General features: G+C 41.6%; 2 protein-coding genes across 2 annotated transcripts; one reads left to right on the top strand and one right to left on the bottom strand.

Moving 5' to 3' along the window:
• Positions 1–115: 115 nt before the first annotated feature.
• Positions 116–7266, bottom strand: LOC125888503 (membrane frizzled-related protein). Its single transcript, XM_049575886.1, has 13 exons — positions 7213–7266; positions 5335–5443; positions 4346–4483; positions 4084–4251; positions 3723–3942; positions 2980–3110; positions 2761–2886; positions 1997–2073; positions 1746–1894; positions 1457–1587; positions 1105–1239; positions 735–862; positions 116–651 (listed from the first exon to the last, which is right to left on the bottom strand). Exons 1-13 carry the CDS (start codon positions 7264–7266, stop codon positions 427–429), a joined length of 1791 nt encoding a protein of 596 aa, XP_049431843.1. The 3' UTR covers positions 116–426.
• Positions 7267–8369: 1103 nt separating this feature from the next.
• Positions 8370–24003, top strand: si:ch1073-280e3.1 (complement C2). Its single transcript, XM_049576233.1, has 19 exons — positions 8370–8513; positions 8665–8771; positions 10680–10827; positions 10927–11112; positions 16118–16291; positions 16488–16586; positions 16733–16875; positions 17032–17173; positions 17379–17513; positions 17641–17745; positions 17879–18016; positions 19632–19741; positions 19836–19944; positions 20110–20257; positions 22754–22827; positions 22981–23072; positions 23177–23309; positions 23399–23448; positions 23538–24003. The coding sequence occupies exons 1-19, from the start codon at positions 8462–8464 to the stop codon at positions 23718–23720; spliced, it is 2328 nt and encodes a 775-aa protein (XP_049432190.1). The 5' UTR covers positions 8370–8461; the 3' UTR covers positions 23721–24003.
• The last annotated feature ends 670 nt before the right edge of the window (positions 24004–24673 follow it).

Genomic DNA, 24673 nt, shown 5'->3' with positions numbered 1-24673 from the left:
GATCTGTTATCACGTGATTTGACATCAAAGCAATAAATAGTGCAAAAAGACAGCGAACAACAGTTTCTATTGGGGGAAGATTGAAAATGTGTTGGTATCTTAATCACAATCATCCTTTACGTTTATGTACTTTAAAGCTTTTCTCTTAATATAGCTACTGTGCCACAATTTTCTGTATGCCCCACACTTAAAAGCTGTACAGGCAGTAGTGTGTGATGACCGCTGTAGTAATGCAAGTCAAACTCCTTTCTACAACTCTTGAATGCTGTGGACCTGCTGGTTTGAGTCCAGAAATGCAATCCTCAGTTTTGTAAAATGCCTTTCGGTCCTTAAACACCGCTGAAAATCTGTGAAACGTTATCTGAAAACTGTGGAGTGGAGATCATCGGTTGCTAACAGCACAACTGAGGCTTCAAGCTTGAAGCATCAAGGCAGCGAGCACTCCATGGGGTCCTGTGAGTCGGGCAGGAGGTGGCAGTTGAAGGGCCAGCTGAAGGAGAAGAGATCCAGAGCTTGGCTGCATTGCTGCTCAGCAGAGGAGCAGACCGAGCGGCAGGGCTGGAGGACGCCACCCTGAGGGCTGCACTGGGGAAGGAACATCCCGCACACCAGCCTCTGTAAGGGCTCGAAGCACGCCAGCTCCATCAGCACCTGGATGACAAAATGGTGAAGGATTACACAGCAACAACAAGAAAATCATGGTAATTTAGGTACATTATTAACATAGCTTTTACCCGGTACTGTCGCAGGAGTGTGGCAGCTTCTCTCTGATCAGCAATGGACAGCCAGATGTTTGGGAATGAGGTGAGGTTGTAGCTGAGGCCTTGACACATCTCTACCTCTATGAGCTCACACGATGAAGCTGAGGGTGTAAGGAGAGGATTCCCATTTTAACTTTTCAGTATTTTACTTTATGTAGTCTAATACTTGGCACACAGAGAACCAGAACACAAGAAAATTATGATACAGTCAATGGCGCCTTAATGTTTTTTTTTTTGCTGGTGACAAATCATTCTGTACATAATCTTTTCAAGGGCTAAAATCCAGCTCTGAAAACAAAACCCACTGTGACTGTGATCAAGGTCAGAGATAACAGGTACTCACTGAAGGGAGGGTAGGTGGAGTTGCCACAGCCCTGCTCATCTGCTCCGTCAGGGCAGTCGTTCCATCCGTCACACAGCCACTGCTGGTGAAGGCACTCGCCTGTGCTGCAGGCAAACTGGCGCGGACCACACGTCCCTTTAAATCAAGATAAAAACATGTTTGCTGAGCTCTTACATGAACGTCTTGGAAACTCATGATCTTCCCCTTTATCTCTTGACATAAGGAGGAAGGAAAGGAGCAAACGAAGAGGGGAAAATATGAAAGACGTCTCAGAGCAAGGGAAATAGTGAAAGCACCAGTCACCCTTTGGTTTAATATGAATTTTTCTTTCTTTAGAAAAACTAGAACTCACTGCCCAGTACGGACACAGCCTGGTACGTGGCGTTGAAGCCGCTGTCGGCCACTCCCTCATCAGCCACAAACACCACAGTCATGTGGGGGCCAGAGGAGGTCAGGTCTGGAGGGACAGTGGTGCCACAAAACCTGAGACAAACACAGAGGAAACAAAAGCTGTTCCTGATAACACTGTGGTAATATGAGGACGCACATCCACCCTTATTTACCCTCCTCACACAGGTTGTGAACAAGGAAATGATAACTGAGGCTACAGTCGCTGTCCAGGTGGCTGCGGAGCATCTCACCTTCCCAGCACTCTCCCAGCTCCGGTGTTGACACTGTCGTGCACCTCCACGTAGTCAAACTCACACACATCCTGAGTCTCCAGGCTGAAGTTCTTGAAGCTCAGCGTGATGACGTGACCCTCCTCAACAGATATGTACCATATGCACAGCTGATGGGAAACAGACAAACACCAGATTAGTTCATAAGACACACAGTTCTGTAACTGCTGGTGTGGAGTGTGTTTGACAGTCTGAAGTGGTTCAGGGTGTACCTGCTGGTGAGGGTAAGGCCTGGGGTGGTTTGGACTTGACAGGTAACCATTCGGCCCCGTCTTCTGCCCACCACATTCTGAGAAACAAACAGAGTGGAGACAATGTCCATGAGTTCATGCTTGGGTCATTTTCAAGTGTGTTTAACTTCTGTTTCTGTTTTTAACTTTGTTTGCATGCTCTCATCACTGGGCAGATTATGAGACAATGGGTTATTTTGTGTCTCTCTGTGGTTGTTTTGTGTCTCTTTAAGGTCATTTCCTGTCTCTTTGTGGTAATTTGGTTTCCTATCTGGTATTTTTGTGTATCTTTTTTGCCATTTTGTGTCTCTCTGTGGTTGTTTTGTGTCACCTTGAGGTTATTTCCTGTCTCTTTGTTGAAATTTGGTTTCTTACCTTATATTTTTGTATATATTTGTCTTCATTTTGTGTCTCTCTGTGGTTGTTTTGTGTCTCTTTGAGGTCATTTCCTGTCTCTTTGAGGTAATTTTGTTTCTTATCTGGTATTTTTGTGTATCTTTGTTGCCATTTTGTGCTTCCTTGTGGTTGTTTTCATCCCTTTGTGGTTGTCTTTCCCATTTTTGTTGTAAACGTTGTGTTTATTTGCTGTTCCTTTGCATCTCCGTTGTCATTTTGAGTCTCTTCCTGGTCAGTACGTGTTAATTTGAGTGACACGTTGCAGGATGAACGCCAGGTGGGCCCCTGACACTTTAGGCTCCTGGGCCTGTGCACGTTAGGCCCCTTCAGTAATCCATCCATGCTCTCACCTTTGTGTTTATGGCTGCAGTTTGCCTCATCTGTTTGGTCATGACAGTTTGGATGACCGTCACACACAGACACAGGCAGCAGGCAGCGACCACTGTCACACATAAACTCTTCTCTGGAGCAGCTCTCTGATGAGAAAACACACAGTAGATACATGCACATTAATGCAGATGAGTATGATTGAAACAGTCTATGTATTTGCAGATGCACACACTACTGACTGTGTCCAGGCAGTATGGCCTTGTATTGTGCGGTGAAGCCGCTGCCTGCGATACTGCTATCAGAATGGAAGGTGACCCACACCGTGCTGCTGTTTGTGTTGACTGTCGGTGGTGCTACGTTACCGCAGAACCTGCAGGAGAGAAGGACAGACCTTTAAATAATCTTAAACTCTCTGTTTTTTTTTCTCCATGTCACTTTGGTGTTGGCACCAGTGTCTGAACTTTGTACTCTGAATTCCCTAAAGGATTTGTGAGGCAATTATGTAACATTTTTAGAATTTCATGAATCATGTTACAACACTTTCCAAGAATGCAAGTAAGCCAAAAGTTTAAAGTATTCACATGTATTGAATTTTTTCCAAGATGCTTTCAGTACTGCTATTATTCACAGACCGTTAGTGCCATCTACCGACTCCTTAGGGTAATGACATGAACCCTGAACATTACTTTGGAGAGAGAACTAAATTGAAATTTAGCTGTTTTGACCTAACTCCATTCTAACTACTGTATGCCACTAGGTGAGATAGTTTTTGTTATTCCTCTCCAGAGTGACGGTGACTGCAAAATCTGCAAACAACCAATAAATGTGGAGTGTAAAGTTCAAGGTCTTCCTACAATAAAAATATAAGCTTTAAAAGAGAGCACTTGACACTGCAGCATGACAGTGACATCTGACGACAAACTACGCTGTTGTGTCTGCTAAGTATTTTACTCGTGGAGATAGCTGCTGGGGTTTGGCCAACCTGGTGACCACAGAGCTCTGCTCTATCTGCTCCTGCACCTCGAGCCAGTCAAACAGACAGGGAGACGGCCCCTCTACAGCCAGAGAGGATATGTGGATCTGGACCACGGAGGGGGGAGGCACTCGGATCACCCACACACACAGCAAGTTGGGCAGGTAGGAGCCAGGGTGGTTTGGAGAACTGAAACTGCCCTCTGAGTCAGCCAACACCCCTCCACAACCTGTGAGGGAAAGCAAAAAGGAAAGGGCCTCCAGATAAAGAAGAGTTAGCATTTTTATTGGGTGAGGATGGACATGAAATTGACTTTGCATGATTTGTATAATATTGGAACACAAACGTCCATTCAGCTTGAATCTCTTACGTGTTTCAGATGGTGGGATCCTAGCAGGCTGTGGTGCTGCTGTACTTCCATGTTGGCTTCTGTTGGTAGAAATTGTGGGTAAAGTAGGGGAACCACCGTCTCCTGCGTTCAGCCGGTCTGGAGGGCTGGTAGACAACAACTGATCCTCCACAGCCTGGCCTTTCATCTCTAAATCAGTGACAGAAAACACCCAGGATTTAAATCAGTTTCAGGTGTTTCTTTTTCAGTGTGATGACTGATCTGAGGTGCAGCAGCAACTCACGTGTGAGGATGAGGGCCAGCGCCAGTCCGATGGCTGCTAACAGGAGCAGGGCAGCAGCAGAGACCACCACCACACCCCAGCCACAACCTGGACCCCGCAGACGCATCGCACACACCCCAAACAGACCCCAGCGTAGACCTGAACAACAGAGCATGGATACACATAAACACTGGGGATTGTAAGAGGACAGTGAGGGTCTTTTTTGCTAGTTCATGTAAGTTCATGACTTTAACTTTATGGTTTATTTCAGTATTTTCGACATGTTATTCTCTGTTACCCTTCCTTTAGTTCAACACCTTCTTTGCTATAAAATGGCACTGCATGAAGTGTTAATTCAACAACAACAAAAATAAACTACTGGACTTTGCCTGGCCGGTTAAATGGTTGCCCTTCCATAAAGTTGTTGGACTTGTGAGACACAGACTGAGAAAAGACTTATTAAAATCAAAGCAGCAGAAGCCAAGAAACTTTTAGTCCTTAGTATGGGTCAAACACGAAAACACAGGACCCCACATTTCCCATAATACAACTTGGTAGCGTCTTTGATAACCTCTCCCTGCCTGCTAAACACCCACGTCTTTAAAAACTCTACACCTCCAGTTTCTAATACAGGCTTTCTTTTAGATTTCCTTTTAGTCTCCCAGCCTGAGCTGAGATAACCCTAATGACATCACTGACACATTATCATTATTTTTAAGAAAGCTCCTCCAGAGCCACAGAAGATATTGTAACATTTTCACAGGCTAAGTAGGGCTTACCATGACCGCTGAACTCATCCTTTGATGTGTAAAATACGTGAAATGCCCCTTTAATCCTTGGCTACAGTGAACCATAACAACCATGTTTAACACACTGCTTTACTATTCTTCGAGAGAACTGGACTTAAAGTGTTTAAGTGATGCAATAATGTTACTAATCCAGCACACATACGCACTCTAATGCAGTTCAGATTTAGTCACAGAAAGCTGCAGGCTGATTGGCTGACTCACTAGCTGCCGGTGGTTTGATTGGCTCAGGGGTGGATGAGGACGTCCTGAATCCCTCCACTCTTTCCTCCCGCTCCCCCTCCAGCTCAAAGGCAGGGTTGCAGAACACATTCTGTGCAAAGCATGACAGAAAGATGTGGAAATGTCATTCATCAATCAATAAAAGGAAAAAAAGACATACAGATTTGTGCAAGCGCTTGTTTCAACGCAAGACTATTTACGTTTTGGAAGAACAGATATTATACTCATACTTTATCAAATACAAAGTTTAATTTATAGGCAGAAAAAGAACACTCACTTGAATGCGCTCAGGTCTGGTATGACCAGAGGCTTAAGGTTGCTGCTGTTAGCTTAAGTTAGACATCGCTGTTCAGCAGACATTCTTACTCAGCTTGTTAACGTTGTTATGTGTTGATAGTCCAATTTCACCCGCTCTCATTCTAATGATGGCATTTCGTAGCAGGAGCAAGTTGTGAACACATCACTGCTGCTGCTGCTGAAAAATTATGCCACAATACTTCTTTTCCACCAACAAAGAACAGGTTCCATTTTGGTTTGCAAACCTAATTTTGAATCATTTGAAGGAACCAAATATAAATTGTTAAGGAGGCCAAAAAGTTTATTTGTTAGGACCAAAAAACAGCAGGTATTCCTTGACCTGAATCTCAAACTATGACACAGTTAACTATTCACACATTTTTGTTTTCAACTGTTGTTTCAAAGGGCGGCACTGTCGCCTCACACCAAGAGGGTTCCTGGTTCAATCCAGTGGAGTCTGCATGTTCTCCCTGTGTCAGCGTGGGTTTTCTCCAGGTGCTCCAGCTTCCTCCCACAGTCCAAAGACATGCAGGTTAACTGGTGACTCTAAATCATCCATAGGTGTGAATGTGAGTGTGAATGGTTGTCTGTCTCTATGTGTCAGCCCTGTGATAGTCTGGCGACCTGTCCAGGGTGTACCCTGCCTCTCACCCAGTGTCAACTGGGATAGGCTCCAGCCCCCCTCCAACCCTCAAGAAGATAAGCGGTTACAAAAAGTGTGGAGAATAGTAAAGTGCTGCTTAAGAGAATGTCCATCTCCATCCTGCTGTGTACTCCCAACAAGAGTGACCCAACCACCGCACATCAGACCCTCACGTTACACTTCTGTTGTGCATTGTGAAACGAAATCCGTTGATGACGTATCACTGATTGGTTCCCCTTAAAACCAGTTGAAACGTAGCAGGTTTGCTCTAGCACAAATGTTCCAAGAATCCTGGACGGAATCAGTTCAAGTATCGAGGCTACTTTGGTGAAAAAGGGCTATGAGAGCAATGAGAGTGAACCAAAACTCTGAAGTTGAGAGCCGGACAGATAGGCAATGAGCTGAAAATCAATAAAGCTCCATAAAGCCAGGGGGGGGCTGCAGACTCAGGTGGTAATTTTCTGCAGGTCAGTCACTACAAGTAGTCTTTTTATTGACAAATATCTACTACAGCAGCTTTAAAGCAACTGACTGAAGAGAATCTTGGGATATTCAATGTGCTATCATCATGTAATTGCTGCTTGTGGCCACAGTAGCTGCTGCACTGCAAATATTACATAGTCTTGCTTTATTAATAACCCATACAGCACTGTTAACATTCACAGTGACAATGCAGAAATGAGAGACACATGTAGATTTCCAAGCAAAAAACAGAAACACCCAGTCCACAGCACAGAATTATACAATGCAAGACAATGTCTGTGAGCTATACACAAATAAAATGGCATGGCAGGGTCCACAAGGCTTGAAATGAAGAATAATTATAGTCAAAATTAAGCCAGCTGTTCCAACTCTGTGACCTTTCCCACAACACACCACCTTTATTAACCACCATCATCCGACTCATCATCCTCACTCACCTTATAAATATCTGAAGAGTCTGAGTACACCGCAACTTGGCTGAGGTCAGACATCTTTAGTCGGCTGTCACTCTCTCAGTGCTCCTCTTCTCAAAGAGCCTGATGTTGTGATAAATACATCAGTGGTGACATCGTGAAGAGAGACGTTTCTACATGAGGCAATGTTACAGATGTTTTCTGGAGTTTTATTAACATTGTTCACTTTCTGCTCCGACAGCAAACTTCCACTGAGGTGTAGTGAGCTTACGGCCTTCAGCCCTGCAGCACAGTAGAATCCTTTGTTGGACATCCATCAACGTAATCCAGAGAAAAATGCAAAAATAAATAACACAGTATAATCCACATGAAAGAGTTTTCAATCTCGAGTTATAAAATGTTCATGTTTGCTGCTATTCTTTGGCCTTCTGTCTGTTTTTGCAGCATCGTCCTGTGTTTCTCTTGTTTTCTGATGGTGTGTGAGCAGTTATAAAAGCATTTTGGAAACTCCTTCACAACGTTGAACAAAGCCGAGTCAGCTGAGAGGACTGAGCTCCTCGTAGGAGGAGGGAGGACGGGGAAGGGGAGAAGGGTTGAGTGTGGAGGTGGGGGTCCCTGTTAAACCTCCATAATCCCCATAATGATCTTTTAAGCTCCTAAAATGTTTCATTCACATGCACGCTTGCATGCCCAAACCTGAGCGAGCAGGTGCACCAACACACAAATACAAGTGCACATGAGCACTACACACAGTTTTAAACCCCAAAACATTGGCACAGAGACAGTCTTAGTCATTTAGTAATAATTCTGGGTAATTAAGCATCAAAACAACAGAAGTGTTGGGGTGCAATTTGGTTTGGGAAATGGTGAATAATACGAAAAGTGCTAAAGAGATTGTGAGATTTGAAATTGCATTAGTTGCCCAAAGCTGGCTCATGGCAGTGCAGTTGAGTGTCCTAATAGATTTTAATTTATAAGCTTTGGAGCAGCTTTTATGAGGCCACTCTTAGATTAATAAGTAATGTAAAAATGTCACCAGACAGAATCCTAAAAAGAAGAAAACATATCAAACAGAATGCAACCAAAAACGAAAGTAAGAGCTCACATCTGTGTTTTGCCCCAAATTGCTCAATCACTTCTTCCCTGTGTGGTGCTGCTGTGTTAATGGGTAATCAGTCATCAAATAAAGCAGCTGACTGCGGGTCGATCCGGACACTCTCGCTGTGGTTTCTGTCACTCAAAGACATAAACACCACTGATACTGAGTCCCATCATGAATATCAAGCCCATACTATGGATCCTACTCTTCACCTCTGTCCAGGAGGGTGAGCATTTCACTTTTGTGTTGCACTTATTGCACATTTAAGTATGATGATGTGAAGTTTGTACGCATGCAAACCATGTGGCTGTGTTCCCTTGCTACCTGTATGTGTGTGCAGACATGCATGTTTGTGACCAACACTGTTTGTGCTCTAGTGTACCTGGAGGAGTATGAGTATGAAGATGAAACATATGAGGATCCACAGCCTCAGAACTGCTCGACCACAGAGAGCATCAGGGGTGGACGTGTCACGTACTCACAGGTAAAAATAATAAAGTGAGCTGAAGTGATTAGTTGATCAGTTGATAAAGCAAATAAGAAGACAATTTGATAGTTAATTTATTAATCTATTACAACAAATATTCTGTGGTTCTAGCTTCTTCAAAGTGATTATCATTTGAAATCTAATATATTTTTCGGTTTTTGAAGCATTAGTCAGACAAAACAAACAAAGACATCATCTGTTTGGACACTAATAATTTGCATTAGTTATTTTTCTTTCTTTTTCTTTTAATGTTTAAAACCCCTCACAATAATTTAATGATTGTGACAGCTGTCATATTAATCCATGCTGGAAATAACTTGCAACCCTTCTGTATACACCTGTATTTTTAATCTCCTCCACTCAGGATGATGTGTTAGCTAAAAGATTATTTTACACCAGAGTGAAAGACTGCTCCTTTAAAATCCTATGTGTATTTTTGAGCCATGTTACCCTGATGTAGCTGTTTCTTTTGTTTAAAAGACACATCTATGTATAACAATACAATTTCAGTTAATAGGCAAAAAAAAACCCCCAAAGTAGAACATTGCAAAAAAGAGGAAACGCAGTGCTCAACAAACAGGAGAACACGGACCAGTGGAAAAATGAAGTCGAGTAAAAAGATTGTGAAATGGAAAACACTCCAAAACAGAGGTTACAAAGTCCTCAACAAAACACGAGCACGGGAACAGAAAGTAGACAAAATGGAGGACAGTATAATTAATGCAGCATGTTAAACGAAAACAAACCCATCAAGTAAAAAAATATATGTATAATTTAATTTGAATCATGCAGGTGAAATTGAGGGACAACACTGATCTTGTACTTAATTTACCAGTCAGCGGTTACAACTCCATAATTTACTTATTATTATTCAGTTGTGCAATAGTGACTTAATAGTACAATAATTCTGTGCAACATTGTTTTAATTGCACAAGAATTGGTTCTGTAATTCAGCTGCTGCAACACATTTGTGCAATTACTGAACTGCACAATATTCTTTTCAGTATCCTTATTTATTCTACTTACACTACTCTTACATGTATTTCAACATATAATGTACATGCTACACATATTCCTCTATGTTTTATATATGTGATTTATTATCATTTTATATATGATCTACAATTTGTTTATTTATTTAACCTTCATTTAACCAGTAAGTCCCATTGAGATCGAAAATCTCTTTTACAAGAGAGACCTGGCCGAGGTAGCAGCCAATCAGAACACATCAAAATGCAACAAATACAACATATAATACGAAAATACACGATAAAACAACAGCTATTCAAACATAGTGGCCTCTCAAGAAAAACAAGCACATGTCTCTGTCTTCACATTCTTTATGATGCCTTTAAATTCATCAATGGATATAAGTGTTTCAAGTTTTAGATCTTTTTGAAGACTGTTTCATGTCCAAGGTGCAGAGCAGGAGAATGCAGTTTTCCATATCTGTTCAAACCAGGTTTACATTAAAAAGAGTCAGTATGCTACTAGACCATAAAGCCCCACTTCCAAAAGAGAATCAAGTGCTTAATTCATGTGTTACATACTGTAGCATAATACTCATGTCTTTATACAACTTAAAATGTTACATACTAATTTTAAACGTTGCATAATGCACATATTCTTATTTGCACACTTCTTATATGTACTTTGTTCTAAATATCTATACTATATATCTGAGACACTGTAACGTACCACAGTTTTATTACTACTATTTACCTCCTGAGATCAATAAAGTATTTCGGACTCTAATTCTGATTCTTAGGAACTTAGGAGGGTCACTTTCCATTCATGATAAAAAGGATCTAGGTCAGGAAAGAGAAAGAAATCAACCATCTCTTTACTGGAAAGCTCCAGGGTACTTAATTTAGCTCCAGAAGTGACCATGTGTTTCCTGTGCAGGGAGGGCTGGAGGGCAGTGTGCTGACCTATGAGTGCGGCCTGGGCCAATACCCTTTCCCGGTCAGCTTCAGGCTCTGCAGCGTTGAAGGGGACTGGTCGCCTATGAGATTAACCAATGGCAGACTGGTGTCACAGGCCACATGCAAAGGTAACGGTTTGGATGATGATGCATCTTATCTCACATGTACACCACAGTACTTTCGCCTCCATCCTCTTTTCTATCCGTCATCCTCTCTCCTTCTCCCAGATGTGTTGTGTCCAGCTCAGCTCCAGCTGGATCACGGTGACTTCTGGCCCAGGGACCAGTGGTCCAGTGTTGGGACGACACAGACCTTCTCCTGCCAGGAGGGCTTCACCCTGTACGGGTCAGCCCAGAGGAACTGCACCCACTCTGGGGAGTGGACAGGAACCACTCCCATCTGTGACAACCATGGTGAGGACGGACAACAGTACAAACATTACTCATGATAAAGCATCAGTCATGTGTGATGGATTTATGAACAACACAGACTTATATTCCTCCCTCTTACATCAGTGCAACAGAGAATAACAGAGAATATCCGCTTGCATGAGTCTCTGAGTGCAGTTCATCAGGCGTAGCACTGACTAAGCTCTTACTTACTGAGGTTTACACTGTAAAGCAGCTTTTAATGAATGCATGTAAATCAGGGGTGTCAAACTCAATTCAGTTCATGGGCCTTATTGAGCCATATTTGATCTCACGTCACATTTTTCATTTTCTTTTAGCATTTTATTTACGTAACAGGTGATGAACAGCCGCCTTGTTTTTTTTTTTTTTGTCATTTACTTTTTATTGAGTTTTCATTTAAGGTAATCATACAAATGAAAAGAGACACACCCCAACAAGGAGGAGGAGAAAACAATAAACTAAACAACATGAGAACAAACATCCTGGGGAGGATCTGGAGGGTCTGAGTTTTGTATACCTGGCAATGCACTTGAACGTTTGTGTGCACTTATATCTTTTGTTTCATAGAATTACATTTTACATTCTCAAGTCTACATTCAGGAGAGGGAGAGAGAGAGAGAGAGAGAGAGAGAGAGAGAGAGAGAAGGGAAAGGAACAGCAAAATGGAACTAGAGAAGCAATTTCTGAAGAAATTGCGGGTGTGAATGCTGCGAGCTGAAGCCACGCTGCAATGCTGTCTTGAATACAATGAAGTTTGAATGATTTGAATGTTTGAAAGTTTGGTGAAAAGCTGACTCCACACTGAATAGCTGCCTTTAATTAAATAAAGTTTGAATGATTAGAATATTTGAATGTTTTACTGAGATTTATGAAATCCAATATGGCCGCCGCCTAGTGACGCCACAATATGCAAATCAGATGAGTTAATATACTCCCATCAGATTCCTCTTCCTTTATTTTGAGGATGAGACGATAAAAACAGCACAAAACAAAAGAAATCTGCTGTGCAAATAAAATGCTGTTTTACTGAGATTTATGAAATCCAATATGGCCGCCGCCTAGTGACGCCACGATATGCAAATTAGATGAGTTAATTTACTCCCATCACAAACTTTGGGTCATGATGAATAGTTTTCTCATTTACAGTATGCCTTTATCTCTCACCACTTTCAAGCGAAAGCCTTTTGAAATGTTGAAATGAATATTTTCCTCAAATAACTCTGGCAACTAAAGGGTTAAAATGGAGATTGTGCCCCTGTCATGTCTGCATGTAACATGTAGACACACACACACACACACACACACACACACACATCATGTTTCTGTGAGTTTGTGTGGCACAGGTAATGGTAATAAACTAGGTGCACCTGGCAGAAGAGCAGAGAGAGACAGACAGAACACAGAGAAGAGAGCTCTGTCAGAGGAGATTTAAGAGGGCTGTGTGTGCGTGTCTGTGTGTGCAGCCGTTGCCATGGCGATTCCTGACTTGCCTGCACTTGAGGGGCACACAGACAGCTCATGAGAGAGCAGAGGAGCAAAGGCTGTTTTTAATAGGTTTTCACTATTCGAACAAGTCCTTCCCAAACCCACACCGTTGGTCCCATCATGAAAATAAAGTGATTGTGAGAGACAGCCACTGCTTGTGAACGCACGTGTCGAGTTTTATATTTCTCGAGTCCAAAATGGGGTCACCAGAGCGAGTTACAAATGTGTTGCACCTCAGCTGTTTCCAGAAATTTGTCCTCTCAGATTACATGGGAGTAAATGAGAAAAAAATCGGCGCTCCCTTCGCTTTGGAGCCGCTCAGCAAAAATGTGTATGTGTGACAGATTCCATGTCAACATTTCTGTAAGCAGGACAAATTTTCCTACGTTTTGTGGTATAAATTGTGTATGTACAGTGAAAATTGTGGCCGTATGAGCGAGTTGAAGAGAAAATTTCTCAATTAATTTTCAGCTGCTCTTCACTCTAGCGATGACATCACTCACTCTAGCTCACGCAATACACACCCATTATAAAGTCTGAGAAGGGCTGAAAACTTCATGTATTTTAAACTGACTTTGTAGAAAAACTAAAAGAGATATTGAAAATTTGAATAAGTTCCTGAAAGTCGACAACAGCGTCAACATTTGAGAGTTGGAACGGAATTTCTATGTCAATGTATGAATTCGTGATGTGTGGGTGAAGATGAGTGAGTTTGAAGGATTTTCTCATTGACTTCCATTATAACAAAGTTTCAGAAAACGCTGAATATTTTTGAAAGTTTGAATGGTATTGAAAAGTTAAATCATATGTAAAATGTCAGCAAAATGATGAATATTTTCCATTTTGAATGGAGTTTCTAGCTGAAAGTATGAATGGGTAGTCACAGTTTGAAAAAAGGTGAAATTTTTAGATTTTTGAGGATTCCGTAATGCATTCCCAATGGGAAAAGGATTTGGGAAAAATCGGAAATATCTCGGAAAGTATGAATTTTAGGAAAAAAGTGAAAACATCCGTGAATGTCCTAATTCAGCTGAACGTTTTCATGTTTGAACGGTTTTAATCGGTTGAAGTCTGTGGAACTAGTAGCGGTCCAACCGTTTTTGCTCCATCCGCTTTAATAGAAGTCGGAATTTTAACGTTGAATTCCCGGGAAAATATGAAGGTTATGGAAAAATTTGAAAGTTTCCGATAATGTCCTCATGAAGCTGAATCTGAAGAAGTTTGAATGGTTTGAATCGGTTGAAGATAATTGATGTTGAAAAACGCGGCGGAAGAATAATAATAAGAAGAAAAATAAAGAATTTTGGTAGTAGAAGAACATAGGTTGTGAATGCTTGCAGCATTCACACCCAATTAAAATGAATTTACATATTCACAAACACTCTTTGCATAGATATATTATGCAAAGTCAGGCCTTATAGTTGACACGAGCAAGCCATTTGAACCAATATTCTTCAAAGATATCTACTTGATTTCTTACTTTGAATGTAATTCTTTCCATTGTGTATATGTTATAAACTATATTAATCCACTCATTCATAGTTGGCACTTCCGTTTCCAGCCACTTTTTAGTCAAGGCTTTTTTATAAGCAACCAATAAGACTCGAATCAAAACAGCCGACTTGTTTTAAGAGAAAAATGCAATTTCAGCAATATGTCTCAGTTTTTCCACATTTAGTCAGTGTGCTACTCTCTGTCATTACATTTTTCCATACATTTCCACTCTTTTGCAGTAATACTGGCATCACCACACCGAACTAAAGTGGAAAGTCATATGCAAAGTCATCTAGTGGGCTGGACTGGAACCTTTGGCGGACTGGTTCTGGCCCTCGGGCTGTATGTTTGACACCCCTGATATACATGATCTCTTAAACAGTTTTATACAGCAGTCTAATGTAGTTACTGTGACACAGGACAGGTCACTGACCACATCTTGCAATTATTTTTTTTAATTTTACAGTTCAGTGTTTTGAGACATACACTTACAGTGTGCTTTTGAAGCCTTAAAGGGGCAGTTCACCCTCAAATCAAAAATACATATTCTCCCTCTTACCTCAATTTGAGGCTCAAAGGAGAGTTCAGGATCAATCCAAAGTCAAAGATATTTAAAAAGTTAAACTTTATCAACAGGAGAGCCATCATTAAAAGAGATATGTAAATCAGTGGAATGTGACCGGGAGTGTTGTGTACCAAAAACCATGATGCAGGATTTCTTCTTATTCAGAACAAGTTTGTTGTTATGAAACCATTCTTGAACCAAATTTAAGTCAAACATAAAGAATTCTGGATTTGAAAGATATCAGTATTTGAAGTGTAGATAACAGTGTCTTCGGCATACAAATGGGTGTGACAGTTTAAACAGACTTTGGGTAAGTCATTGAATAAAAATTATTGTGCTAAAAGTCCCCAAAATAATAGATTTGAAAAACTCAACAGCAATGTCTCTTTCCAGAAATCATGACCTGGCTACCCAAGATAATCCACAGACCTTGTTGTGAGCAGTTTCATGTAGGAACTATTTTCTTTCTATTGAACTTGTCATGATCCTTGGTTTTGGTTTCATATCCTGTTATCTTCTGAGTTTTTCTGTTTGTGTTCCTTGTTTCATGTTGTTTAGCTCATATTTAATCTGCTTCCTGTTTTATTTTGTAGATTCTCTCTGCATGTGTCATGTCTGGGTTAACTTTGTGTGTTTTCCTGTCTGTTTTCTGTCACACCTGTCTCGTTAAGTCTTGCCTGTTCCCTGAGTCTTCCCTTCACACCTGTTTTCTGTTTAGTCTTGTTCCATACATTTTCACTCTTTTGTAGTAATGCTGGCATCACCACACCGAACTAAAGTGTCTTGTCTGCTCCACCTCTAGTCAGCCAATCCCTGTTTCACTCCTTTTGCCTGTGTCTTCCTTCTCCAGCTGTGTCTCATCCTGGTGATTAGTCTTATATACCTGTGTGTTTCCCTTTGTCCTTTGTCAGTCCATCTACGTACCTTCTGCGTAGGTTCTGTGTTCATCATTCCTGGTCTTCATGTCTTTTCCTGGTTGTTTTTAGTTTGGATTTTAGTTCTGTTCCCAGATGTTTGTTTTCTTGAGTTGCCTGCCTTTATTTGGAAGTCCTTCATCAGCTACAGCTCGCCTTTTGTTGGATTATCTTGAGTAACCGAGTCGTGATTTCTGGAAAGAGACATTGCTGTTGAGTTTTGGCACTTTGAGCACCACAAGCTGAGTGCCATCTAGTTCCGTTATATTGGAGAGAAGGCAGACATCTCTACGGCCGATATCTCCACCACTCTGCAACTCACACCAAAGCAATCTAGATTGAAAAATAACACTGCAAGTAAGACAAAACATATTTTTGATTTTGCGGTGTGCCTTAAACAGGCCTCTGTGTATCAATTCAAAGTACTACATAATCATCTTTTGCAAATAAAGTTACATTTTGGATATCTCCATGTGAGCACAAACACCTATATCCTTTTAAAAGTGGTTATGACCTCACAAACAACTTATCATTGTCTGCCCCTCTGCAGCTGACGATTGTAGGGACCCAGGGATCCCACCAGGGGCCCAGAGGTCAGCGGGCCGCTTTCAGACGGGAGACAAGGTGATCTACTGGTGTCAGGCTGGTCTGAATCTGCTCGGGTCGGCTGAAAGGGTTTGCCTGGAGAACAGGGAGTGGAGCGGCACAACACCACGGTGCCAAGGTGCCGAGTTACAGTTTCTATACATACAATAAGTGTACAACCAAGAAAAGAAAAGATGACTAATCTAATCACTGATTTAGCATTGATATTATCATTAAGTGTACAGCAGTTTGGCATCAAAGTAGCACCAGAAAAGTACGATGAGCTATTAAGTTATGATAAAACATTCATGCACAATGTCTTTTTGCTTCTGCAGGCCCCTATACCTATGACTCCCCCAGCTTTGTTGCAGAGGCCATGGCGGGGTCACTTGCAGGAGTCATGGATGTCCTCTCACCAGACTCCAAAAGGAAAAGTGGGTTTAACTTGTCTCCAACATATTGACATTTTAACAGTGTTATAACACAAACATCAAGAAGTCCAAAGTGCATGAACATACACATGAAGAGCAACTAGCTGGATTCAGTTGATTAAAAAAAGTGCTTTGTGTGTATGTGTAAGGTGCAAGGACGTCCTTCGCCCGAACCTTCCGTGTGGCCGAGGGCAGTCGTATGAATGTCTACATTTTACTGGACACATCGGGAAGCATTGGAAAGCAGGACTTTGAATTATCCAGGAGTGCCACCATCGCTCTTATCCAAAAGGTCTGTGCAAAAATGAGCTTACTCGATTCAATATTACATGGTTACAGAGTCTCAAAAAAAGAAAACGAAAAATGTATTCATGTTTGTGAAAACCGGTTTGTCTGCCTGTGTCTTAGTGGGTGTGAAACATACATGTCTTCGTTATTTTCCTTCTAGCTGGACAGCTACGAGGTACAGCTGAAGTTCCACGTGTTGTCATTCGCCAGCGAGGCTCATGACATTGTAGACATCACAGAACCAGATATAAGTGGGAACATTGACAACATCTTATGGGAGCTGGAGGAGTTTAACTACCATAGTAGGACTGGGCTTGTTATCACTTTATCACAAACAGTAATTATTCATGTAATCTCCACATCTTTTTATCTCCTGTGGTGTGATATTCTGAGGTACCCCTGAATCAGTTCAGAAGATGCACAGTACAGATGCACCAGCGTGTTTAATTAAATTATTTATCAATTCATTTTTCAGTTGTCTAATTTTTTGCATCTGTGTATCTGCAGGCCATGGAAGTAAGACAGGCACCAACCTCCATGCTGCCCTGCTCCGTGTCAATGAGGTGATCTCCTTCCTTAAGCAAAACAGTGCCAAGAACCATTTCAATGAGACTCAGAACATCATCGTCATCGAAACAGATGGTAAAGACCCGGGAAATGTCTCACAACTCTGTTGTGCATCTCCAGCTCATAAAAATCTTTCTCAACCCATCAGAGCTCTTTTAATATCAGAAAAGGAAACATTAGCTTTTATGTTTTCTGCCTGCAGGTTACTCCAACACAGGCAAAAAGCCTCTGGTTGCTCTGGCAAAGATCCGAAATCTGCTGGGCTATCACGAAATATCCCGTGATAACACAGATGAAACAATGCTGGGTATTAAAAGAAAACAAATATTGTTAAATGTTCTAATACACCATGAACAGTGTATATTTACATTGTTTTAGTGTGTTAACATGGCTGCCTATGTGTGCGTACAGTATAAGTAATTTTGTGTATGTGATTTCAGATGTCTACGTGTTTGGTGTTGGGGAACAAGTAAACAAAGATGAGCTGAACTCCTTAGCCTCAAAGAAACGTGGCGAGCAGCACGTCTTCTTTTTGAAAGACTACAAAACACTTGGACAGGTGTTCAACAGCATCATTAGTAAGTATGAGACCGTTCTCAACTCGACGGTACACAACCATGTGTGAAAGAAAAATTAACTTCAGAAAGTTGAATTTCAATAATTAATAATTAAATTTTGAGAATACAAAACACTTGAACCCACCAAGTGGTATTATTGCTGGCACCACTGTTGCAAAGACAACTGGATTGTTCCCCATTTTCCTCAGAGCCAAGCAACTACAGAGTTACTCCGCGGTTGTTCCACTGTCTGCCATTCTTTGGTAACTGGGAATAGCTACCGATCGCTACCAGGGAAAGCACTATCCTCTTCCTGTTTTGACTGTGCAGTGCTTGAAAAAACTTCCTTTGTGCCATAAATCTAGCTTTCATTTTCCCCGGAAATCTTACCCGATGGCTGGCATAATTGACTAAGCCATGCCCCCCTCCACTCACTCAGACTATCAACATTCAGTGACTGGCACTATGGCAGGTGTCACAGTACACGACATTTTGCAGGAGGCAGTTGATGATTTCTGGGGACATAAGGATCAGATGTCATTGAGAAGTAACCAAAAGGGCCTAAACTATGCATTGGAGGGATATGGATATATTCATCATTTTATTGTTGAGAAGGTCGATGAAAAGCTTAAATTACAAGCCAAAATTTACAGGTCACAGTGTACGTTTGTGAACCGCATCTCGTTGCCGTCGCCATCAAAGACAACAAGTTTAAGTGCCACTGAAGTTAAGGTTTTTGGCTCAGAATATGAGAAAAGGATAACGGCCTTTTTACCATCTTTAGTGTCTCTCCGTTAGTTTGGTGCTACAGTATTTACACTGAATCATTCAGCATAACATTTGCCAGCCTTTGTTATCTCTGCGATTACAGATAAATTAATGAAGCTAAGCTCCAGAAGTTAACGTTAGCTTAACTAGAGCCCTTTGGACAACAGCTAACAATGATGTACGATCACCAAAGTACAAAACTAGAACAAAATAGGCTAATGAACTCCCAGCAAACAAGGTGACATGATGAACAATGCAGCTAGGAGCTAACGTTAAGTTAACTTTAGCTAACGTTAGCTAGAGATGTTAAAGATAACTTTATATGTTGCCTCAAACACAATGTTGATTTACCTTAGAACAGATGTAGACATCATTGTTAATCTTATTCACGTTGAGTTGATGTTGTGGTCTAACGTTACCACACAACTTTATCCAAAGGAGACACTTTTCTCAGTTGAGATGTGGTTTAAAGTGTAAAAATACACCTTGTCGCCCAGCCTCTCAGGATACCTTGTGTCAGAGTTGCATGTACCCCATGCACACCATTTGACCATTTTTAAACTGACTTTCTGTAATGCATTTCAGTGGACGTCCAGGCAGAGAATGTCCGAGTGTATGGGAATGGCTATACGCACTGTGATTGGCTCATCGTGGTTGAGGGCGGGACTTAGCCATAGGTCAATTGTATAGTTAAAGTGAGACTTAAAGGGAACCTGTCTTTTCTATGGCCATTACAGTTTACGTCACAATGAAAACTGTCTATTTGCAAAATCGAGTCTATATCCACTTTACGGTTACAATGTTGTATAAAGTTCATACCAACATTTAAGTTACTGATGTTAAACCATGTGAATGTTTCATGATGCAGGTGACAAGAGTGTGACGATGTGTGGTGTAGCTCAGGAACAGGCGGGGGATGAGACAGCCTACACCAGACCCTGGCACGTCACTCTGAAAAGTCAAAGCGTAGCCTCAACGGTCAGTCACTACAATCATAAAAGAGATTTAAAAATATATATATTTTCATATTTCAGAGTGGATTTTTACATGTAAACTCTTTCTCCCCTTGTAGAAGACGCCGTGTGTTGGATCCATTGTGAGCCAGAACTGGGTGCTGACAGCTGCTCACTGCTTTGCCAGAGCGAGCACAGATATACGTCATGAGGTGCTCATACATCACGGTCAGTGTCAGTCATGTCAGTCAAAGCATAAACTCTCAGTGCCTTACTCAAGTCATTTAGCTGCAGTACTGTATTGTAGCAAACAGCAGGACCAGTTTCTATTAACCATCTTGTTGACTTCAAGCCCTATCATGTTGAAATAACAAGCAGCTTTTTGGTTCCCAGGTGAGGGCACGGTGGTTCCCAAGAGGGTGATCATGCACCCCAAGTACAACACCAGGGCACTAAAACACAGAAATGTATCTGAGTTCTATGACTACGATGTCGCTCTGGTACAGGTGAACACGAGTATACCACTCTCCTGGAAAGCCAGGTAAGACAGGCTGAGAAAAGATGCTTAACTGTTGCCGCCAGGGTTACATATATCCAATGAGCTAAACTCAAGAGACTGTGCTCCACCGATAAAATTACCCCATGAGTCGTTTTTACAACCAGCTTACTACTACCCATGTATTGTTAGGCAGTGACCCCTTGTGATCGAAGTTGTTATGAGGGGAGCAAAGGAAGAAGTTGGATGACATAGCATCAAGAGTGTCCCCATAGGGAAGAGGTCAGGTTGGATGGATGCGTCAAAAAACCCAGGACTTTGAGCTGAGAAGCTGCTGTTCATGTCCCGTGTAAAAAGCATGGACGTATAAAGAGAAATGGTCACAGCATCGGAAGTGGCTGTTCATTCCTATGAAAGTTGATCAGTGGTGCATGAAGCCAAAAACGTTCAACTTTCCAGGTATAAAATGATCTGGATCTTCCACATCGTGAGGACCATAGAGCAAGAGCACCAGAGACTTCCACTAGCTGAGCCGGCTACTTCTGGTTTAGCCCTCTGTTAACCTGAATACAGATAAAGTGATTAAGTCCTTTAAATGAGGGCAAGGCAGCAGAGGGGAAGCATTTTTGAATGAGGTGGTCAGAGTATGAAGCAGCTGTTGCCCACATGCATATGCACAGACTTTACTCTGCCAAGCTCAGTCACCGCCTGACTTTAGCTGATCAAATAGTGGGCATCACTGTATCCGAAAGAAAACAAAATGGAGGAGCTGATAATGTCTGTGTCTGAACACCAATTATGGAACTAGCAACTTATAAGGACAACCAGAAGAAAAACTGGGCTTTGGATAACATTTCTACCAAACTTCAGACAACTGGTAAATTGTCCAAATATGTTGAAATCTTTGGTAGGGTTAGTGACCTCTGTTGTCTTGCTACAGTATGCAGCTACAAGCTGCTTTTAAAAGCGCTTGCTTTTTGGGGAAAACCCCTTACAGGTCAGCTGCTGTCAGGGCAGTTACCATGCTGCGAATCAAAGCAGTTTTAGTTGTGCGTCTCTTCTAGATTTTCAAAATGTTATCTGACCGAAACTCTGATAGTGAAACAAATAATTGTGATGCTCCAAAAATGTACCTGCTGATTTACAGATGTCTCTTTCACAATGTAACTCTAAGGGAAAAAGTCCTTTTGGGTGGCATCACGTGACGGACATGGAAGTTGTGTTTGGCCACTGTGTCAAATCTGCTTCAAAGCCTGGTGCTGTTCCTGGGGACTTAGTGAAAACAAAAGTCAGTGACTGAGCTATTATATGTTCACGGTCACAGGTCACATAGGTTAATGTGCACGTCACAAACATATTTTTGTTAACCCAAACCATAATCTTTTCCCCGATATAACCAAGTAGTTTTGTTGCCTAAACCAAATCATGACTGTTTTACACCACTTACCAGGGAGAACAGCAGACCCATTGCTATTCTTCCAGTACTCAGTAAACTGATAGAGAGAATAGTCCACTCACAAATACAGGATTACTTTGACTGCAATGGTTTGAACACAAGATTTCAACATGCTTATAGATGTAACTACTCCACTTGTTCTGCCCTTACAGAAATGACAGATGACTGGTTTAAGGAGATGGATAATTCTATGATGACTGGTGCAGTATTACTGGATTTTAGTGCAGCATTTGATGTCATAGATCACGATCTTCTATTTGGGAAACTAAAATGTTATGGATTTAGTCCAACCGCCATCTTATTTATGAAGAGTTATCTCAAATGATAGGACAAATAGGACACAGAGGGTTTATTACAGCAGCAGCTGGTCCAACTCCAAAGGGCTGAACTGTGGGGTCCCACAGGGGAGCTGCCTCGGACCACTCTTACATTCCATCTTCACAAACAACCTGCCGTCTGTTGTGTGCAAAGCTACTGTACAAATGTATGCGGATGACTCTACATTGTATTATGCTGCAAAGACTATTGGAGAACTGAATGATGTTCTATCTGCTGAGCTAAATCTTTGACTGGATAAAATAAAAGTTGGTGTTGAGCATCTGAAAGACTAAATCAGTTGTTCTGGGATCAAGTCATAAACTGTCATCTACACTGACAATGAGTTTGAACTTGTCTGGGGAAACTATAGAACAGATGGATAAAGTCAAATTACTGTGTATAATTATAGATAGCCAACTGTCATGGGCTGAGCACATTGATGCAATAGTTAAGAAGATGGGTAATGGTATCTCCATGGTGAGAAAATGTCTTCCTTATGTCCCTGCACATATTGTGGAGCAGGTAATGAAATCTTTAGTCTTGAGCCACCTGGACTATTGTGCACCTGTATGGTCATCTGCATCAAAAAGTGTACTCAATAAATTTGGAGGATTTGATACAACTTAAAGGCACTGAAAGGCTGACAAAATGTTTTGTCATGAAAAATGTGTGTGTTGTTTTTCCACACTTGTTTAGCTTACAAAAGGGACACAACTTATCCAACTAACACAAACATTTCTGTGTGTTGACTGTGTGTCATACAACAGACCTATCTGCTTGCCATGCACCGTACCAGCCAGCCGAGCAATGAAGAAAGTCAACTCCACCTGTCAGCAGCACAGTATGTGACCTTTTGACCTCTACACTCTACAAATGCAAAGACTTTCATATACTAAGAGTATGGAAGAATTATTTCCAATATTAGGACAGAGATCTGAGACAAAAAATCATTCATAAATTATGCATTCTCAGTAAAATGAACGTGTGTACACAGGGAAGGAACTACTGCCCCACAAGGAGACTCCTGCCTTTTTCATCCATAAGAACACCGAACGCAAAGAAACACATATTCACATCGAGAGTCAGGTGAGTGAGTCACTGTGGGCTGCTTTCATGCTGCTACTCAGTAACACAGAGGAAATGGTCTTTATAATGTAAGTGTTGCACTATAACTCATGTGATGTCTGCAGAGGCCTGGCTGTGTGGAGAAGGCGAGGCAAACACTCAAAGACCCCACCAATGTGACTATGGATGAGTATGTCCCTGACAGATTCCTCTGCACTGGGGGATCCTCAGCATACAGGGACGCTATCACCTGTAGAGGTCTGGTCTCTGCACTTACTGTATCATCGCCTCCACAGTTTTACCAACATCGGATTCACATTTGTTAAATGTTGTCTCTTTTTGTGCAGGTGACTCTGGTGGATCTCTGTTTCTGCAGAAAAGAAAGCGCTACTTTCAGGTCAGCAAGTTTCTCACTTAAAAAAAAAAACCCTCATTAAACATGGCGCTGTAAGCATCATGTGGACATTTCTCTGCTTTCATCTCCAGGTGGGAGTCGTGAGCTGGGGTACCACAAACATATGTGATTCACTCGACCCAGCTATGAGAGGGTACAGCAGCAGCAAGCCACCTCCTGATGCCCGAGACTTTCACATTGACCTGTTCAAGATAATGCCATGGCTGAAACAGTATCTGGGTGAGGATATCCAGTTCCTGCCTGAGGTCAACTAAGAACGTCCAGAATCAATTAGCTGAGAGCTGCTTGGATTAAAGAGAAACTTCAGTATTTTTCAACATGGACACTATTTTCCCATGTTTTTGTGTATGAGTGACTAATAGGAACCAGCATTTTTAAAGTGGTCCAGTATTGAGCGAGAACGCTGCGGCCAGCAATCTAACCATTTGGGGCCATTGCGTTCCATTAATATACCCTCACCCTCAAATGTTGTATAAGTGTCTAACAACAAAATGGAGATCACCCTACAGAGGAATAAAATTTTTTTCTTTACTTTTAGCTTGATCTTGGTCTGTTTGTTAGTGTGTGTACCCAAGACTCACTCAAGGAGTCTTGCTCTGCAGTCTGGCGTCTCCATGGTCCTGCCTAGGAAAAAAAAATTGGAGGCCTACATCACTATCTCTAAGAGGCACTCGTTTTTTAAGATACTGCAAAGCTAGTGGTATCTTATGAAACTAGACAACCTTTGCATCCATTGGTATTAACAATGTCAGCATAGCCTGACCAGAAAGGAGGTAAATAACTCCCCAAATCAAGGTTACATTTTGGCGAGAGAAAAGCTGGCATGGCTATTTTCAAAGGGGTCCCTTGAACTCTCATCTCAAGATATCTGAATGAAAATGGGTTCAATGGGTCTCCCCCAACTTGGGCTTGTTCCCAGTAAATGTTTTGTTCCTTACAGTCAATGTACTTCTTCATATTCAAGCTGTGTCTTTGTCTTTTTAAGGAAAAGGACAACCAGCTTATTTGAAGGACAATGAATCACCTAACATACATTATATATTTCATGTATTATATACGTACTAGTCCATACCCACTGAGTGCACAGTTGCCCACGTACAGTGTCACATGGTGTGTGTTTGGGATACAGGAAATTGCAGATTAAATAGTCAAGTGAAGCCATTAAGAAGAGCAATGTATTCAGACAGAGGTTTTGTGAATTTGATAG

The sequence above is a fragment of the Epinephelus fuscoguttatus genome, linkage group LG5 (assembly GCF_011397635.1).
Source record: "Epinephelus fuscoguttatus linkage group LG5, E.fuscoguttatus.final_Chr_v1".
In the NCBI taxonomy this organism is placed as follows: Eukaryota; Metazoa; Chordata; class Actinopteri; order Perciformes; family Serranidae; genus Epinephelus; species Epinephelus fuscoguttatus.
Note: the sequence above shows the minus strand (reverse complement) of the source record. Positions and strands in the feature narration are given on the sequence as shown.

Coding starts and splice junctions, on each gene's coding strand:
- LOC125888503 (XM_049575886.1), bottom strand. CDS start 7,266: ATGTCTGACCTCAGCCAAGTTGCGGTGTACTCAGACTCTTCAGATATT. Junction 4,252..4,345: donor GCTGGCCCTCATCCTCACAC/GTGAGTTGCTGC, acceptor TCACTGATTTAG/AGATGAAAGGCCAGGCTGTG. Junction 3,111..3,722: donor CAGAGCTCTGTGGTCACCAG/GTTGGCCAAACC, acceptor TCTCTCCTGCAG/GTTCTGCGGTAACGTAGCAC.
- si:ch1073-280e3.1 (XM_049576233.1), top strand. CDS start 8,462: ATGAATATCAAGCCCATACTATGGATCCTACTCTTCACCTCTGTCCAG. Junction 17,174..17,378: donor GGAGGAGTTTAACTACCATA/GTAGGACTGGGC, acceptor GTGTATCTGCAG/GCCATGGAAGTAAGACAGGC. Junction 18,017..19,631: donor GGTGTTCAACAGCATCATTA/GTAAGTATGAGA, acceptor TTCATGATGCAG/GTGACAAGAGTGTGACGATG.